Source organism: Hemitrygon akajei, chromosome 5, assembly GCF_048418815.1.
Source record: "Hemitrygon akajei chromosome 5, sHemAka1.3, whole genome shotgun sequence".
NCBI lineage: Eukaryota > Metazoa > Chordata > Chondrichthyes > Myliobatiformes > Dasyatidae > Hemitrygon > Hemitrygon akajei.
Genome location: NC_133128.1, coordinates 132,269,461 through 132,288,351, shown reverse-complemented (window position 1 = coordinate 132,288,351; position 18,891 = coordinate 132,269,461). Strand labels below are relative to the sequence as shown.

At 42.7% G+C, this 18,891-nt stretch overlaps 1 protein-coding gene across 2 annotated transcripts in view; it reads right to left on the bottom strand.

The window, feature by feature from the left end:
* LOC140728176 (ATP-dependent 6-phosphofructokinase, liver type-like) overlaps nucleotides 1–18,891 on the bottom strand; it is a 49,150-nt gene that overhangs the window by 7,238 nt on the left and 23,021 nt on the right. For both annotated transcript variants that reach the window (XM_073046492.1, XM_073046491.1), the window contains 11 exons: nucleotides 18,497–18,592; nucleotides 18,052–18,144; nucleotides 15,209–15,334; nucleotides 9,803–9,867; nucleotides 7,389–7,452; nucleotides 4,994–5,140; nucleotides 4,421–4,491; nucleotides 3,885–3,972; nucleotides 2,519–2,671; nucleotides 1,784–1,948; nucleotides 838–899 (listed from right to left, as the gene is read on the bottom strand). In XM_073046492.1, the coding sequence (XP_072902593.1) occupies nucleotides 838–899; nucleotides 1,784–1,948; nucleotides 2,519–2,671; nucleotides 3,885–3,972; nucleotides 4,421–4,491; nucleotides 4,994–5,140; nucleotides 7,389–7,452; nucleotides 9,803–9,867; nucleotides 15,209–15,334; nucleotides 18,052–18,144; nucleotides 18,497–18,592 (1,130 nt within the window). The remainder of the gene's footprint in view (nucleotides 1–837; nucleotides 900–1,783; nucleotides 1,949–2,518; nucleotides 2,672–3,884; nucleotides 3,973–4,420; nucleotides 4,492–4,993; nucleotides 5,141–7,388; nucleotides 7,453–9,802; nucleotides 9,868–15,208; nucleotides 15,335–18,051; nucleotides 18,145–18,496; nucleotides 18,593–18,891) is intronic.

The window sequence follows — 18,891 nt, the reverse complement described above, 5'->3', positions numbered from 1 at the left end:
TCTTTGGGGTGTGAAGGAAAATTCAGGAAAGGAAAAGGTCTTCCTCATCCACACTGAATAGCTTAACTGTAGGGGTGAGCACAGCGGAGGTGGGCTGGAAGGAAGGACTAACTGAACTCACCTGACCATAGCTACTGTTCAAGTTTACCAGTGGAAATAAGCTGAGAGGCTAGTATCCATGGCAACTGCAAATCACTAGTCAGAGGCAACTGTCCAGCAATATTGTTCTCAACTCAGATTCAAGCCCTCTGAAAGAGGCCAAGCTTCAGTAAACAGGGGAGGTGATCTTGGTATCTCAGAGGCTCCCTCTGGTGGTCAGCTCAAAATGGGGAACTTGGCTCGGTGCTGAAAGGACTTCAAATGGAGCACACAGACTGGATTTGGGAATCATACCGACCTGCTCGCCACTTGAGAAAAGAAAAATCAGGATCAGCCCCAATCTGTGGTCTTGGGGAAGAAAGAGTATCTTCACATTTTCAGGTAAGGATATGTATTTGGATTTCAAAATCACTTGATGTCATTAGTTTCTACCAGTACGAATGACAGACAATGGCAAACATAGCAGTCACAATCAGCTGTAACGTGTGATACAGACTGGAATACTGGCAATCACACCCCTCCCTGCTCCTCAAGAAGCTGGGATATTCTACTCATCTGAAAGGCAGCACTGATGACTCTTTACCAGTTGTGCTCCAGTTTCTGGGACTGGAGTTATGGAAGCCAAGGGGCAGGTGAGGGTGTTGGCTGGAGACAGCAGGGCTGGTAGAGGGTGTGCATTCTCTTGGGTTTTGCAGGAAGCCACATCCTGCTTCCCCACGGCTTGCTCGCAGAACGTACCTTAACACCAGCCCTCGCTGCACTGTCGTCTTCATCTTCCCCGTCAGGTGCTCCACATTGGCCTGCGGAACCCGGTGTCAGAAGGTAAGCAGCAAAGAAAAGGTGTTCCTAAATTTGCCCCCCCCACCCAAATTCCAGACCCCAGAAGTAAATAGCCAGCTCCCAATGCAGTAATCCTGGAGAAACAGCCACACTCTTGCAATCCCTCCCCTCCACACCACTACTCCTCAGACCCCAGAAGTAAATTTCCAGCTCCCAATGGAGTAACCCTGGAGAATCAGCTGCATTGGCAAAAGGGCCCTGAAATCAGAAGGAAGGCAGAGATTTTGAAGCGCTGCAAAAGTAGGAGAGAACAAGTAAGGAAACCATCATGGAACTGTGATCCAGAATGTAAAGCTGAAAGGCTGGTGAATAACTGATCAGGAAACAATCCCCAGAGAAAAAGGCGCAGTGAGTTGAAAAGCTCTTTCAGAGAGCTGGCAAGGGGCTGAGTGGCTTTTTTGTAGTTTCATGCTGGAGAAAACACTCATCACACTGAGGGGCAGCAAGGTCACGTATGGCCATTACAGAGCCTGCAACCCGGGTTCAATTCTGCCGTTGTCTGTAAGGAGTTGTTCATTCTCCCTGTGAGCAGGTGGGTTTCCTCCGGGTACTCGGGTCTCCCTTCACATTCCAGTAGGCCAACTGGTTGCATGGGTGTAATTGGGTGGCAGGGCTCATTGGGCTAGAAGGATCTTTTATCATGCTTAAGTAAAAATAAAAACATACATTTAGCCTGAACCACAAAGTAACTGAATCAGTGTGAGAGCCGATGTAGGGGCCCTGGCCGTGACGGCAGATTGCAGCAAGGAGCACCCTCAGTGTGGATTACAGTGACCACATCATGGGATCAAGAGAGACTGAGCACTGTCCTTCCACCCTAGCCCCCATCCAGATCACAACTCACCGTCAGGTCATGGATATTGATCGGGTCTTCGTAGATATAAGCAGCATCAGCCCCGACAGCCAGAGCAGTGGCCGAGGCCAGGTAGCCACAGTATCCGCCCATGGTCTCCACGATGAAGACTCGGCGCTTGGTTCCTGAAGCCGACTGCTTGATGCGATCACAAGTCTGTGGGGAAAGAGCAGATCAGACACAGGGACCCCTGGAGGGCTGCACAAAACGGGGGATAACCCGGTCTCAGAGGAGCCGTTAGCTGTGCTGGCCCCTTCTGAACACATCCCCACTTGAAATGGAGATCCATCTACTTTTCCATTAAACAACTAATTACCTTTATTGACCATGTGATTAGGGAATATAGGCAATTCATCTCTTTCCAAATGACCGGGAACTCAGTTAGCTCAAATATATCTGCTGAAAACTGGGGGCAGTATGTCTTCCATTTCCTGAACCTCATAGCACCAAGACCCACTTCCTCCCTACCATCCACACCAAGGCCAGTGCAAACATCCTGCCTCCATTTCTCATCAGCCCCACCCTCCCCACCAACACCAATTCCACAGGGATACTTTCACCAGGAGGATTGCAAACATACTCTCAGATCACAACAGGATCAGTAACCTCAACAGTCTCCCATTGATTACATTAATAAGCTTGATGGGGTGAATATGTTTCCATCCTATTGACCAGCTTGACAGGCTGAGAGGCCCGGTGCCACCCAGAGCTCCAACCTGACCTTACCTCCATGGCTGCATTGACGGCAGTGTCGCAGCCCAGGCTGAAGTCCGTTCCTGGCACATTGTTGCTAATGGTGGCGGGGATGACGCAGATGGGGATGCAGAGCTCTTCGTAGTGTTCCCGCCCCTCGGTCAACTGCAGAGCTGCCACAAAAGCCTGTGGTGGGAGAAACAACCCCATTAAACTGTGTGCTCTGTCACCAGTGCCTCCTAAACTCCTCAAAGATGCGGCTGGTAAGATGTTCAGTTGCTGGGGTAGGAGAGGGAAAGGAAGGCAGGAGGGCAAGGAATGCCTTTCACTAGTGGAGGAGAATAAGGGAGATTAACTAGGTTTGGAAGGTTCTTGGAAAGGAAGGAGCAAATAAAAGATGATGCACAGAAATGCACAGCAGGTCAGGCAGCATCTGTGGAGGGAGAAACAGTCCAAGTTAATCACCCTTTTGCAGAGCTGCTGGGAGGCTCAGGGAAGGGTAATTGCCCTGAAAAACTGACTCAGACTTTCTCTTTCATATTTGTTGTTTGACTTGTGTGTTTCAAAGCATTTTCAGTCTACTTCAGATATCCTGCCTCTGCAGCTTTATTTTTGCTTCAGTGTGATGGGACCTTATTTCAGCAGTGAGAGGACTATAGAGAGGTTGAAGCCTACTAGAAGTTAATTAAAAGCCCTCAGTATTTGTGGTGGAGTATGCTGGGGAGGGTTGCACAGTTGGAACATTCCAGAATTGTGCGCTCAAGTCAGCAAGGCTTTGAAGCCACATACACCCCATACTCGACAGCTCGACCTACGATGAGATACCCCATCACATCCTTTGCTCCAGTTAACCCAGTGCTGTAGCATTACCTCTGACCTACCAGCAGAGGGATAGAAACTCTAATTTTTTAAAGAACTAAGGCAAGCAACATACCTCTTCCACTGAATTTGTGAGAATTGCTTCCAAAAAACTATCATAAAACTTTGCAGGACTTTTAAGAATTTTTCACAAGATTAGAATCTTGTGTCTAAGTTCTCTGTGTATACCAATGGGAGTGCGTAGCACAGCAAAAGACAGCAGTATTGACTTATCACCAGCATGAACCAAGTTAAGGCAAATGTGATTCCGTGTCTGGTCACTGGAAAGCATGAAAAATAGTAGGTTTGGTGCTACATGCTCAGCTAAAACATGCCACACATGATACAACTGCAGTAAAGTTGTACATTAATAGATGGCACCAATGAGAACTGGCCAAAATGACTTCGTCAGCAGTCCACAAGATACCGTGTGAACATGGAAACTGGGACAGTGCGAAAATGACCGTGAAGAGCACAGTGACTGGGATGAACAGAAGCAAAAAGCCACACAGAATGAACGACAATGTGGCACGTGCCTCACCTCAAACCCGCCAATGATCAGCAGAGCGTGGATGCTATGGTTACGTATTTGTTGCACGAGTTTATCCATGCACTTTTCGGGGAGTGTCCTGCAAACAAACAGATGAAATAGCAGCATGTAAACTAAGGCAGAGTGGATGCAAGCATTTGATTAACAGACAGGGAGAAGTTGGAACCGTGTATTAGAATACAACAGTTACAGGGAGGGACTTAAAACAATGCTGAAAGTTATGAGGAATTAGCTGTTTGTGCACAAGGAGGTGGGCACAGTGTCAATGCCTGAAGGGGGAGGGAACTGAACCACTGTGATCTAAAGCCCACTGCCTGCACTCGGGTTCAATCGGAAAGGGACCGGATAAACACCCTTGGAGCTGCTGTGGAAAAGGACCGATCAATCGAGTGCAGCAACACTGAAACGACTAGTTCAAATGATCCTGAAAATACTCTCAGTTGTTCTGAGTAAACATAGATTCTGCAGAGAGCATCCTGTCCACACACAGCCATTACAGTCATCTCAGGGGCTGTGGCGTTAACTACCGTTTAGTGCCCAGCAGAGATCCGCCTTGTCCAGTCCAGCCTCCAACATCACGCCAACTCACTTCCTTAATCTGCAACAGAAAGAGAAGACAATTCCAGTGTCACTTTCATATTAGTAACAGAACACTGACAATTTCTTGCATAGATCTTTTCTGAGAGCAGGCAATGTTTCTGGAGATATGTTGAATATCCATCTACGTACAAGTACATGGCTTCTGTTCTCACTGTAAGCAATGCCACAAAAGGGCCACCATTTATAATGAAATACAATGTGAACAATGCCATTGGAGATCTATTACAGACCCACAGCTCCACTGATTGAGCAATTCTGAGATTGCTCACATCAGTGCTATTTAAATATACAGTAGGTTTCACTTCTGGTGGTGGGCAAAGTTAAAGAGTACAGTAGTTTTATCTCCAGGCAGACATATCATAACTCCCTCATGGTCTCAAAGTGGAAGCAATGCTAATGCTGAGCAGCTCATGCCTACCTGGACAGAGTTAAACCATATCTGTGACTCACACTAGCAGAACCACAAGGGCCCCAGTGTCCTGGAATTAAATGTCCCTTACCTGCCCTGTGGAGAAACCTTCTAGCCCATCGCTAACAGTGTAGACTACGTGACCAGCTGACAGCCCAACCCGGACTGCGGACCGCACGGCTGCATTCATCCCTGCTGCTGGAGCTCCAATATTCATGATGGCCAGGTTGAAATTACTCTGTGCAAACGAGAAAACAAAGCAAGATGTCAGCAGGGCATCAAATGGCCTCATCATGGGCACTTGCCCATTTATCAACAGTAGTCTGCAATATACAGTCATGAGATGAGAACGTCTGATTCCATGTTTCCCTGAGCCACTCTCAGTTATCACTACGCATGGTGTATGTACAGGTCAGTAAGGGGTAGGGTACCAGACAAAATAACAGTTCTATTTTAATGGTGTAAAGAGGCTGTGGTAACTCAGCCACACTGGAGCTGGCTGTTAACAGCCAGCTGTCACTGTAGTTGTGCCTACTACACACACACACACACACACACACAGTGACCACTTTATTTGGTAAGCCTGCATGTTAATACAAAAAATATAATCAGCCAATCACATTGCAGAAACTCAATGCATAATGGTCAAGAGGTTCCATTTCTTCCATCGTTCCAGGTTCCATTGTTGTTCACACATAAGAATGAGGAAGAAATATGATTCAAGTGACTTTGAGTATGGAACAATTGTTGGTGCCAGATGGGATGGTTTGAACATCTTAGAAACTGATCTCTTTGGATTTTCACACTTAACATTTCTAGAATTTACAGAGAATTGTGCAAAAAACAAACAGAACACCCAGAACAACAGTTCTGCTAATGAGAGACATTAGAGAACAATGGCCAGACTTCAAACCGACAGGAAGACGACAGTAACTCAAATGACCACATGTTAAAACAGTGGTGTGCAGAAGAGCATCTCTGTATACACAACACATCCCACCTTGAAGTGCATGTGTATAGCAGCAGATCACCAACATATACTCAGTGACCATTTTTATCAGGTACAGGAGGTACCTAACAAAGTGGCCACTGAGTGTCCTGTATATAGTCACCATACATGTACCATGCCCAAATGACGGATACAGCAGTAGAGGGGATTTGTGCTTAAAACCATAACTGGGTATCTGAAGAAGAGCACTGTAGACAAGTGGAGAAAAGCAACTGATGTATAATGGGGCAGTTTACTCAGCATCTCAAACATGTTCTGCTATTCGATTAGATTGTGATGCAGGTTTTCACAAATAAAACGACATGAGGCGTTTTATGTTTAAGAAAAACTGTAACAACTCGTTTATTGAACCCCAAAAACTGAACATTAAGTGTGGTAAATGAACCTCACATAATTCTGTCATTACATCAGACCAGCCTCTTAAAATGAGTCTGAACCTGTTGGTGGTTGTGAACTCTTTATATTTGCACCAATAACCTTACTCTACATGGGACGACCCCCTCACTCCCCAAAATTCACCAAAACCAGCACTGACAGCCTGTCTGGAGCTCTGACAAGCCGCTCTGCTCAGGTCCTATGTTCCATGGGTGGTGTGTTGACATGCCCAAGTTCAGGTCGTGATGGCAGGGGCATGGGAGCGGAATCCTCCAAATCTTGGTGGGGTGGTTTAAGATGATCTACCGAAAGACATTCTGGTTTACCCCTCTGATTTATGATGTATTTTATCTCATTTCCAAACTTCCTTAACCCAACAGTGGCTATCTTGTATCCAACTCAATTTATTCAGAATTCCTTATTCTTTAAAACGGTAATGCAATGAAAAGTTATCTCATTTAATACTTGATTTCTGACTCAACATCTTTGGGGAAAGTTTTTCCCAGAGTTTCACTGCACTTTGACTGAATAACTGCTTCTTAGAATATCCCAGAGTAAAATCCTAATTCTCACTCTTGTGGGACCTCCCCACAAAAAGAAATCATTTCTCTCTACACCATTAAATCCTTTAATCATTTTAAGCAGTTAGCCCTCTTCATAATCATCCCCGACAATGGAATTTGACCCTAATCTATGCAGCCAGTGATCCTAAACTGTTTTATTCCTAAAGTCATCATGAGGAGTCTGAACTAAACACCTGCAAGAGCAACATGTTCCTCTCCTGGGCCCAGATCCGAACTCGGTTGTTAAGGTGTGGTCTCACCAATGATCTGTACAGTGACTGGGCAAGTTCTTCCTACTTGTGAAACTCAAGAATATTTGTTGTGGATAACATAACCTCTTATGATGTGTTGTTCTGCAGTCCGTCCCCACACCCATCACATTACCCTCCTGTGCGCCTGTCATCCCAGGTCACTCTGGCAAGTGAACCCTGTGAAATGGTATCGCAGCCAAGATTACGGCTTCACTTGTGGTTCACCTGATGCACCCATGCAATAGGCCCAAACTGCAAATTGGATGCATCGAAGCCACAAAAGTTTACCTTAGTCACAGAAGGCTTCTGGTGTGCCAGTAGCTTGTAGATATTCCAGTTATTCTCAAAGCTCCTACAATAAAAGAATACTCAATTACAGGTTGGATTTCACTTGAATTATTTTCCAATTCTCCAGATGTCACACTCAGGACTGGAACTCTTTTTTTTAAAAACACATTGGGGGACATCCACAAGAAGTATAATTCCTGAGACAATGTTAAATAAGCACTCCATGTGTAGAACAGCTGGAAAGCTCCTTAAACAGTTACCTAGAAAGTATTTCAGGAATGGTAAATGGAAGCTCCTAAATATTATTGCTACATTTGAAACATGATAAAATTTTAAAAAACACAATCTGAATGATATTTTCTTGTGGCTGTACCACATTAAGTTTATTTATTGACATACAGTACAGAGCAGGCCCTCCTGGCCCTTTGAGCCACACTGCCCAGCAATCTCTCAATTTACTCCTAGCCTAATCATGGGACAATTAACCCATTAATTAACCAACTGGTAGTCTTTGGAGCATGGGAGGAAACTCGTATGGTCATAGGGAGAATATACAAACTCCTTACAGGCAGCAGTGTTCTGTTCAGATCCCTTAAAAAATGGGACTATGACTAAATAATATAGATTTGTTTTTAAAGACTCAGTCTAAAAGTCTACAAATTGGATTGAACTGGACTCCTCTAACTTAGTCTGTCGTAATGGCAACGCATTCCTGAAAAACAAAATGTAATTGAATCCTAATACATTAGAAGTAGCAGCATGGCATTTAAGAACATAGATTTGTGCAATAAACCAGCAGTGGAAAGGCTGGGGGCACGGGGGTTGGGGTGAACAGTGCTTAAAGAACTCTTTTTATGGTAGTCACTGTTTAGCATTAGGAGAGGCTGCCATTGAAAGAGAGAATGCTAAAGACCATTCTGCCTGGCCTGCTGCGTTCCACCGGCATTTTGGATGATTTAAAGTATACAGGAGGATGTGCGTAGGTCTGGAGCTCCGCCAGGTCCTAAAGTCCACCTACACCGAGCCAGGTTAAATAAGGGACTTGAGCATACGTGTCTTTTGGTATCAGCGGGGGTCCCAGAACCAATAAGGAGGAATTCTGAAATCTGAATAATTCTGAATTCCGAAATGCAACTGGCCCCAAGAATTTCGGATAAGGGATTGTGGACCTGTATAAGATAGTCAGCACATACAGTACAAGACAGTAGTAAAACACCGACTCTAGCTCTCCAGTGGAACGCCCGACTCCAATGTCTCCTTCTAGGCGGCTGCAAAAAGGTGACACCACAGCTTGAGGCCTAGTCCTCGCTACGATCGAGGCCCCGCAGTTCACCAATAAACCAAAGGACTGAGCTCATAGCATTCCACTCCACCGATGTCCAACAGGCTCTTGCAATCACAAGAACAGTGATGAAGATGATCACTCACTGTTAAGACTGCGCACCTCCTTCACACACCAACACCCTCTGCCCCAGGCAGCATCATGATCTGCACCAAGTTCAGCTCCTTCAATTTCTCTGCCAATGAGCACTTGCTGATGGGGTAAGACCTGCAGTATTTGTTCTTAATGTCCAGCAGGGTCTTGCGATTGTAAATATAAGTTTAAAAAAAGCTAGTAACACCTTCTTAATCACTTTCTCTAGACTCTCATGAAGTCAAGCAGATTAGTCACACATACCTTGCCTTTACAAAGTTTACACTAGTTACACCCTTTGTCAACTCAAATTTCTTCTTAATAAAAGTTTTCCTTGTTTCTAAAATCTTTCTCCAACTAAACAGTAGTCACCTGGCAGATCTATGCACCCCTCTCCGAATGTTACTAGTCATTTTCCAGTCGTCAAGCTATCCTGTAACTAGGAACACTCAAGAGGATTACAGCAAGTCCTTCTGCAGCCTTTACCCCACTTCTCTAAGCAACTGCACTGCATCTTCACTGCTAACTTTTAAGCACAACCTCTCCTTATCAATTGTCACCTCATCCAAGAACTTTACTACCTCCAATTCTACTGAGACTTTGGCAGCATCTTCTTTGGTAAAGAGCAACGTGCAAGTACTTGGTTATTATGTCCTTTACAAAGGATATCTTCTTTATCAGCCCCGCTACTCACAACTACTTACTCTTATCCAGTTAAGAAAGTGTCACAATAAATTCTTAAGTGCCACACTTATTTCCATTGATGTGACAAACATTTTTATTTTCAATTACATCAATAAAGCAAACCAACTGGTCACCACCACCTTCGTGATCTCTGGATTTTTCTATGCACAATATGGCTCCACTATTCTTTCCATCACAATACTAAATACACAAAGTACTCAATTGGTTATAAAGTAATTGGAACATCTCAAATATAAATGAGAGTTTGATTTATTGAGAACAAAGATGGAGAGGAAGAGGAGAAGCAAGGTCTCACCTGCCACGCAGTGTTATGGCTTCATCAAATCTCTTCTCATCCATTGCTTTCTGAACATCCTTAGTCTAGAAATGAAGCAAAAAGAAGAAAGTATGTGTCCAGCCTCTGGCAATAAAAGCTAATTACCCTCTGTTTTAAAAATACGTTTTCTCATTAATTCTCCTAACCCTCATGTAATGGTGTTGATCATCGATGTGTATCGTTCCATGGATACCAGCAGCACTTACTTACATCAACAAATGAGCCATGGAATATTTCACTGGCACATTAGGTCCTGTTTTCACCTTGAACAGACCTCTTGTACAATAAAACTCACTCATAGGCACACAATCCACTGTGTTATGATCTTAGAACATAGAAATCTACAGCATTTTACAGGCCGTTTGGCCCACAATGTTGTGCTGACCATGTAATCTACTCTAGAAACTGCCTAGAGTTATCCTACTGCATAGCCCTCTATTTTTCTAAGCCCCATGTATCTAAGAGTTTCTTAAAAGACCCTGTTGTACTTGCCTCCACCGCCATCACCGGCAGTGTGTTCCACACACCCACTACGCTCTGTGTGAACTTAGCTCTGACATCCCCTCTGTACCTACTTCCAAGCACCTTAAAACTATGCCCCTCCTGTTAGCCATTTCAGCCCTGGGAAAAAGCCTCTGGCACAATTAATGCCTTTCATCATCTTAAACACCCCTATCAGGTCACCTCTCATCCTCCATCACTGCAAGGACAAAAGGCCAAGTTCACTCAAACTTTTCTCATAAGGCATGCTCTCCAATCCAGGCAACATCCTTGTAAATCTCCTCTGCGCTTTCTCTATAGTATCCACATCCTTCCTGTAGTGAGGTGACCAGAACTGAACACAGTACTCCAAGTGGGGTCTAACCAAGGTCTTATATAGTTGTAACATTACCTCATGGCTCTTGAACTCAATCCCATGATTGATGAAGGCCAACACACCATACACCTTCTTAACAAAACTGTCAACCCGCACAGCAGCTTCTATGTCCTATGGACAGGGACCTCAAGATCTCGGAGATCCTCCACTCTGCCAATTCTTACCATTAATATAAATATTGCACTTAATCTTTTACAGGTCCTGCATTTGATTCTTAAGTTTTTAATACTTTATTCAATACTGTTATTGTTTTACCTTGTTCTAGCTCAATACATCGGATAATGACTTGATCTGTTTAAAGAGTATGCAAGACAAGCTTTTCACTGTATCTTGGTACATGTGACAATAGTAAACCAATATCAATAAAGTAACTATGGAGGCATGAGAGAGGAGCTGACCAAAGTTGATTGGAAGAAGACTCTGGCAGGGTTGACTAGAGTAGCAATGGCAGGATAACTCAAAAGACAGGATCATTTCACCGCAAAGAGGATGGAGCACTCTAAGGGAGGATGAGGCAAATGAGGCTAAAAAGGAAGTCAAAGAAAGCATAAAAGCAAAAGAGAGGGCATACAATATTGTAAAAACTAGTAGGAATCTACAGGATTGGGAAACTTCTAAAAACCAACAGAAGACAATAAATAAAGCAAAACAATGAAAAATGAAGGCAAACTAGCCAATAATATAAAAGAGGACACCAAAGTTTTCTCCCCCAGACATATATATGAGTAAAAGAGAGAAAAGTGGATATCAGACCACTGAAAAATGACGCTGGAGGGGTAGTAATTAGAAAAAAGAAATGGTGGATGAACTGAATAAGTGTTTTGCGTCAATCTTCACTTTGGAAGATACTAGCAACGTACTAGGAATTCAGAAATTCGAGAGTCGGGGGAAGAAGTGAGTGCAATCTCCACTGCTAAGAAGGTGCTTGTGAACCTGAAAGTATGAAGGTAGTTAAGTCACCTGGACCAGATGGATACCACCACAGGGTACCGAAAGAGGTAGATGAAGAGATTGTAGTGGCATTAGTGGTGATCTTTCAACAATCAGTAGTCAGGAATGATTCCAGAAGTCTGGAAAATCACAACCGTCTTTAAGGGAGGAAAGCAAAAGATAGGAAATTATAGGCCTGTTGGCCTGACTTCAGTGGTTAGTAAGAGTCCATTATTAAGGGTGACATTTCAGGATACTTGGAAGCACATGATAAAATAGGACAAAGTCAGCATGGTTTCTGGAATTCTTTGAGGAAGTAACAAGCAAGATAGACAAAGAATTGTCAGTGGATTTCCAGGTTTTTCCACAAGGTGCCACACATGAAGCTGCTAAGTAAGAGCTCATTGTGTTACAGGAAAGTTAATAGCAGATGGAAGATTGGCTGACCAGCAGAAAGCAAAGAGTGGGAATAATGGGGACCTTTCCTAGCTAGCTACTGGTGACTAGTAGTCTTCTCAAGTGGCCAGTGGTGGGTCAGCTACTTTTTATGTTATAGTTAACGATCTGGATGGCAGAACTGGTGGCTTTGTGGTTATGTTTGCAGACAATACAAAGATAGACGGAGGGGTAGGTAGTGTGGAGGAAGCAAGTGGATAATGCAATACAGCGGAGGGAAGTACATGGTCATGCAATTTTATGGAAGGAACAAAGGCATAGACTATTTTCAAAATTCAGAAATCCAAGGTGCAAAGGAACTTAGAAATCTTAGTGCAGGATTCTCTAAAGGTTAACTTGCAGGTTGTGTCAGTAGTAAGGAAGAAAAATGCAATTAGCATTAATTTTTAGATGACTACAGAATAAAAGCAGGGATGTATTGTTGAGGATTTATAAGGCGATGGTCAGACCACATTTGGTGTAGTGCAAGTAGTTTTGGGCCCCATATTTAAGGAAGCATGTGGTGACATTGTATACAGTCCAGAAGAGGGTTATGAAAATGATCCTGTCAATGAAAGATTTAACATACAAGGAGTCCAGGACTAGAGGGCACATCTTCAGAGTTCAGATCTTGGAATAGGTTCTTCATTAGTAAGGGTTTAAGTTATGGGGATGGCAGGAGAATGATGTTATGAGAATAATAACTCAGCCATGATAAAATGGCACAACAGATTTGATGGACCTAATGGCCTAATTCTACCACGTCTTACAGTATAAATCATGGCAAATCAGACTTCAGATGGACCACTGAAATTATTTCCAATAAAGAACTGCCATAATTGGAAAAATGCAATGGAACACATTACAATGCAAGCAGTCCATGAAAATTGAGATATCACAACAAATGGTCTTGCAACTCAAAAGAAATCATACTTTAATAGCCAAGTACAAAACATTGCTCTTCAATTGTACCAAATAGCTGGATTAAAAAAAAGTGAATATATAAATAAACTCTCAAATACATTCCCTTTGCCCACGTTTCTAGCTGCCTGCTTTCTATAAAGGACATAAGAGCAGGAGTAGGCCAGCTGGCCCATTGAGCCAGCTTTACTAATCAACAAGACCATGATTGATCTGGCCATGCACTCAGCTCCACCTCCCTGCCTTTTCCACCCCACCCTTAAACTTCCTACTATGCAAAAATCTTTCCGTGCCTTAAATATATTTGATGAAGTAACGAGCCTCTACGGTTTCCCTGGGCAGGGAATTGCACACTTTACACACTGGGAAAAGCAGTTCTGCCTCACCTCTGCCCCCTTGTTAGTCTCATTTATCGATGGAAACAAACTTCTCGCCTCTATTTTACCTATCTTTTTTTAACCTTTCATTATTTTATATATGTTTCGATAAGATACCCTATCTCTCCTCATAGACTAATCCCCTCACCTCTGGAATCAACCTGGTGAACATCCCCTGAAGCGCCTCCAAACCCAGTACATCAAGTAAGGAGACCAAAACTGCATGCAGTACTCCATGTGTCTAACCAGTACAGTTACAGCACAACCTCCCCACTCTTAAATTCAATCCTTCTAGCACAAAGGCAACATTCCATTTGTCTTCTTGATAACTCATGCACCTGCAAAACAACCTTTTGAGATTTCTGCACAACACTCCCAAGTCCCTCTGCACAACAGCATGCTGCAAACCAGTGTTCCGATCTTTTACATTCCTTCCAAATTGTATGGCATCACATTTACTTACACTGTATGCCATTTACCAGAACACTGCCCACTCACTTAACACACACACACACACACACACTCTCTCTCTCATATATAAAACCGATCCTCTATCCATGCTAATACATAACCCCTAACTTCATACATCCTTGTTTTATAGGTAAGTCTTTTATGTGACATTTTATCAAATCTTTTCTTGAAATCCAAGGATGTAACAGCCACCTGTTCCCCTCTGTCCACTGTACTTCTTAGATCCTCCAAGAAATCCAGCAGGTGTGTCAAACAAGACATGTGGTTCCTGAATGCATTTTACAACTGTCTGATGGAATAATTTCTATCCAGGTGTCTCATTATTTATTTCCTTAATGACAGCTTCAAGCATTTCTCCTGACTACAGACATTAAGCTAACTGGCCTAGTTATCGGTCTTTTGTCTACATCCTTTTTGAATAGTTTGTGACATTTACTGTCTTCCAATCCGCCAGGACCTGTCCAGAGCCTAGAGAATTTTGGTAAATTAACATAAAAGCCTCTATTATAAATTTTATCAATTTCTTTTAGTACCTTGGGATGAATTCCATTAGGGCCAGGGGTTTGTTTACCATTAGGTCATTTAGTTTTCTCAGCTCTACCTCTTTAGTGATAGTGATTGTATCATCTACCTTTACATCCTTAACATCTCTCTTTGGTACGTTAGACATGTCCTCCACTGGGAAGGCTGACACATTATTTCTTTCAAAGCTTGAACCATTTCTGCATTACCCAATATTAATCTTCTCTACTCATCTTTCAATGGACCTACATTCAATTTAGCCACCCTTTACTGATTTATACGTATAATCACAAAAACTTTGTTTGTTTTATATTTTAAGTTAGTTGATGTTCATAATCTATCTTCCCTGTGCTTATTGCATTCTCGGTGCTTCTTCATTGTTGTTTAAAGTTTTTCAAACTTCCAGTCTCCCTCTACTTTTGGCAACTTTGTCTGCATGAGCCTTTAGTTTGATGTCTATTTGATTTAACTATGTTATCCAAGGCTAGCGTTTCCCACCCTTACTGCCCTTGCATTTACTGGAATATGATTCTGTTGAGCACTGAAATATCTCCTTGAAAGATTTCCACTGTTCTTCAGCTATCCAAACAGTATTCCCAGCCTACCCCAGCCAGCTGTTCTCCCTTTGATGTGGTCTCCCTTGTTTAGGCATAATACTCTGGCTTCTGATCAAAATACTGCACCCTCCATTTGTATTTTACTCTGATCTACAGTTTCTTAAGCAGCCAGGTTTTAGATCAGGTCAGCGCTTATGAATGGAGGGGGCAGCTGCCACCTCCAAATTTGGAGCAGTTGGCTGGCACTAAGTGAGTCCCGTCAGCAATAGAACTTAATGTGGAAACTGTCACCCACCAGCATCACACACTCCATCAGCGGCAGCCGCAGGGCCTGGTTGCCAGAGAGGCTGACAACACAAGATGAAGTCTCTGGCGAGGCATCCAACAGTGTGAGTACAGCTTCCATGCCCATCTTGCTGCTCTGAGGATGGAAAACAAAGTATATAACCAGACAAGAGAAAATAATCAAAAGGGGAAATTAATCAAAAATTTGACTGGATAAAATAAGGTTAGAGGAGTTTCATGAGAAACATGGAAAATATCATAACCACCTGGGCTGAATAGTCTCTTTCTATGCAGTAATTTCTATGTCCCCTCAGGATACGAACACCTGACTTAGGAGCACCCCATATATATGAATGGGCTCTATAAGTATTAAAATAACAATCAGTCTTGGGAAAAAAAACTGTTTACATGCAACTTTCATGTAGTAACCAGACATCATTGACTCTTAACATACGCTACCAGTTTTACAGCAGGAGGCCACTTAAGAGAGTTGCTTTGGGAATTGCCATTCAATTGTTCTTTTGATACTTTTACAATATTTTATTAAAAACTAACGTCCACCGATACTTCAAGCCCATTGAAACTAGCCACTGCTTGTTTCCACACTGCCTCATTCCAATTCTATACTCTTATTACACGGAAGGGCAATACAATAAATACACGTTCATACTAATTGGCTCTCACCAGCACTTGTGCAGCTGGGTCCTGGACTTCCTGTCAGATCACCGGCAAGTGGTAAGGGTGGGCTCCCTCACCTCTGACCCTCAACACGGGAACCCCTCAGGGCTGTGTCCTAAGCCTCCTCCTTTACTCTGTTTACCTATGATTGCATTGCCACCCACAGCTCTAATCTGCTAATTGCACCAAATGGCCTAATCTCAAATAATAATGAGGCAGCCTACAGAGAAGAAGTCATCACCCTGACACAGTGGTGTCAAGAAAACAATCTCTTCCTCAATGTTGCAAAAACAAAACAGCTGGTTGTGGACTACAGGAGGAATAGAGGCTCACCCCTATTGACATCAATGGATCTGTGTTATAATGACTGTCCTATTATACATACTATTTATTATAAATTACTATAATTGCACATTTAGACGGAGACACAACGTAAAGATCTCTACTCCCCATGTATATTAAGGATGTAAGTAATAAAGTCAATTCAATTCACCATAATACTGTAGAGTAACAGTAATCATGTTGAGTGAGCTTGTGACATGCTTTTCTGTAAAATAGGAACTAATTTATAACTGGAAGATATTCTGGTTACAGGAATGTTAAGATGCTTTTTGCACTGGCATGCAGAAAAGCTCACCAAATTACCCCAAATAAAATGTGGGCGAACATCCTTAGCACTGACTGCAAGCAGGTCATCAGGCCAGCTGCCACACAACGCATACAATGTCTGCAACATTCATATTCATGGCACATTTACAACTTTGTGTTTTAGCTGTAACCATTTTATTATCAGCAAACTAAAGACACTTGATTGTATGGGGCAATGAAGCGCTATTTCAAAAACCTCCCATCTTCATTCCCCTTCACGCATCCTCCTTCCCCCTCACTTATCATCTGACAGCTTCTTGTTCTGGTTTCTTCCCCCTTAATTACAGTCCTGATGAAGGGTCTCAGCCTGAAATGCTGTCTGTTTATCCCCCTCCACAGATATTGCCTGACTTGCTGAATTCCTTCAGCATTTTGTATGTGACAGCACATATGATACTGATATATATCATATCACACTGATGATAGCACAGGACAGTTAACATCTTAGTCCACGTGTATTTTCAATTCGTTTGTGTTGCTCAAAATTTCCAGCATCTGCAGAATCTCGTATCTTACCTTTTCTGGGAATTTGTCTGATCTCCTTCTGTACATTTGTGTATGCTTCTGGAAAATAACGGCTCTGACAAAGGCATGACAGGAGTGTTTCTGGCTTCTCAAGGGAGTTTTCAAACCAGTATAAATATCTCTTACTGCTAACATCCCATTTGTGTTACTGTGCAGCCTTAGAGTAGAAGCTCTAAGAGATTTGGTTTACTGTGATTTTGTGATGATTTGAAAGGCAGCCTTTCTGAATTTACGCACCACTATTAAATATTTAATCTTGATTTGTCTAAAATCAAAAATCTGAAAAATATGTATCACCAATAAAAAATAAACTTTAAAGTTATAAATCTGTTTCTTATCCACACCAGTTAATTGATTGGCTTTGAATTTTACTTCCACATACCATGTCAAATAATATGGTTCAGTGAGTAGCATTTGTATTTTGAGTGAGGACATTTGAGCCAAGACAAATGTAAAATTTCCAATACAAGATCAATTCTCTCCCTTTCTTTCACTACTTGATCCAAAATCCCAGTCCTCCGGCCTTCCTGCAGCTCTTGTGACTAGGTGTGTCCTACTTCTCACTTTAACACTAACCTCAACCTCCTTTGTTAACCACAAGTTGTGCCTCTTTCTCATGCAACCCCTCTTTCTAATTAGGATAAATTCCTGCTGAACGTGAGTGTCAAACCATCAGCATATCTGCCACTATTCATCTACTGACACATCTCATAGCTCATTTTCCTCATAAATCTTTGACAATTCCATCTTCATACCCTTATAATTGTCCTTATTTAAGTTAAGGAGAGTACTTTTGGGTCCTGTACTTTTTTAGCTGGTTCCCAAGGCAAACCCTAGCACCTCTACTGGTGCTGAACTCTCTTGCCTATCCAACTCCAATTTGGGAACTAGGTTTGAAGCTTCGTATATAACATGTTCGAGCTACTTTGAGAGCCATTCGGGGAAGCCCCACAGTGAAGGAGCTAAAGGCCCATAACAGTCAGAATAATTACATAAGCTCACCAGAATTCGATCAAATGCAGAAGGTGTTCCTCCTCGTTGGACATGCCCCAAGACAGTGACCCGTGTGTCAAATCCAAGGCGTTTAGAAACAAGCTGGGTGGAAAAATAAAAAAGATAAAATTACTTGATGAGGTGGGGGTAAGGTGGTTGAATGGACCATAAAAAAGAAAACTTTCATAGGTTGTCATAAACATCAATCCACGTACAAAACTTCTATCAAATGGAAACAGTGTGGTCTCCACTGTCCTTTAAATAAAGTGGTTGATACCCTAGTTATTCCCTTTAGTATGAATTATAAACAAGTCCCCATATCTCAAGTAGCTACACTCTGCATCATTTCTGAAGGCTAATAATTAACACATCAAATATACATAAAGGCATATCCTGGGGAAAATCAATTTCATTATAACATTTCAGTGATGCTCTTGCTGCTTCTGGTACCTACATCTTTTACGTAGTTGGAGCTGATGGGATTTCCATGCTGGTCAATCGCTCCCTCTGCAAGGATGATGATATTCAGTCTTGAGCCTCTACTGCGACTCTGGAGAAAGGAAACATTAGATTGATTAATCAGACTTGGAAATTAGCAGGTGTTTCAGTAAGTGTCTATAAACATCCACTCATCAAAACAAAACCACTCTCCCGCAGGAAGCGGGGACTGGCGCTTGTAAGGATCACTGCAGCCTCTCCCACTACCTGCTGTTTAGCTGAGGATGTCATCAGCCGCCCCACTTGGACAATAGCTCACATTTCTCAGGAGCCGAAGTCAAGGAGTGGGCATACCGCATCCCCTACTACCCACAGGCAAGAGGGCTGATCGAGCATTGAAACATCAGATAG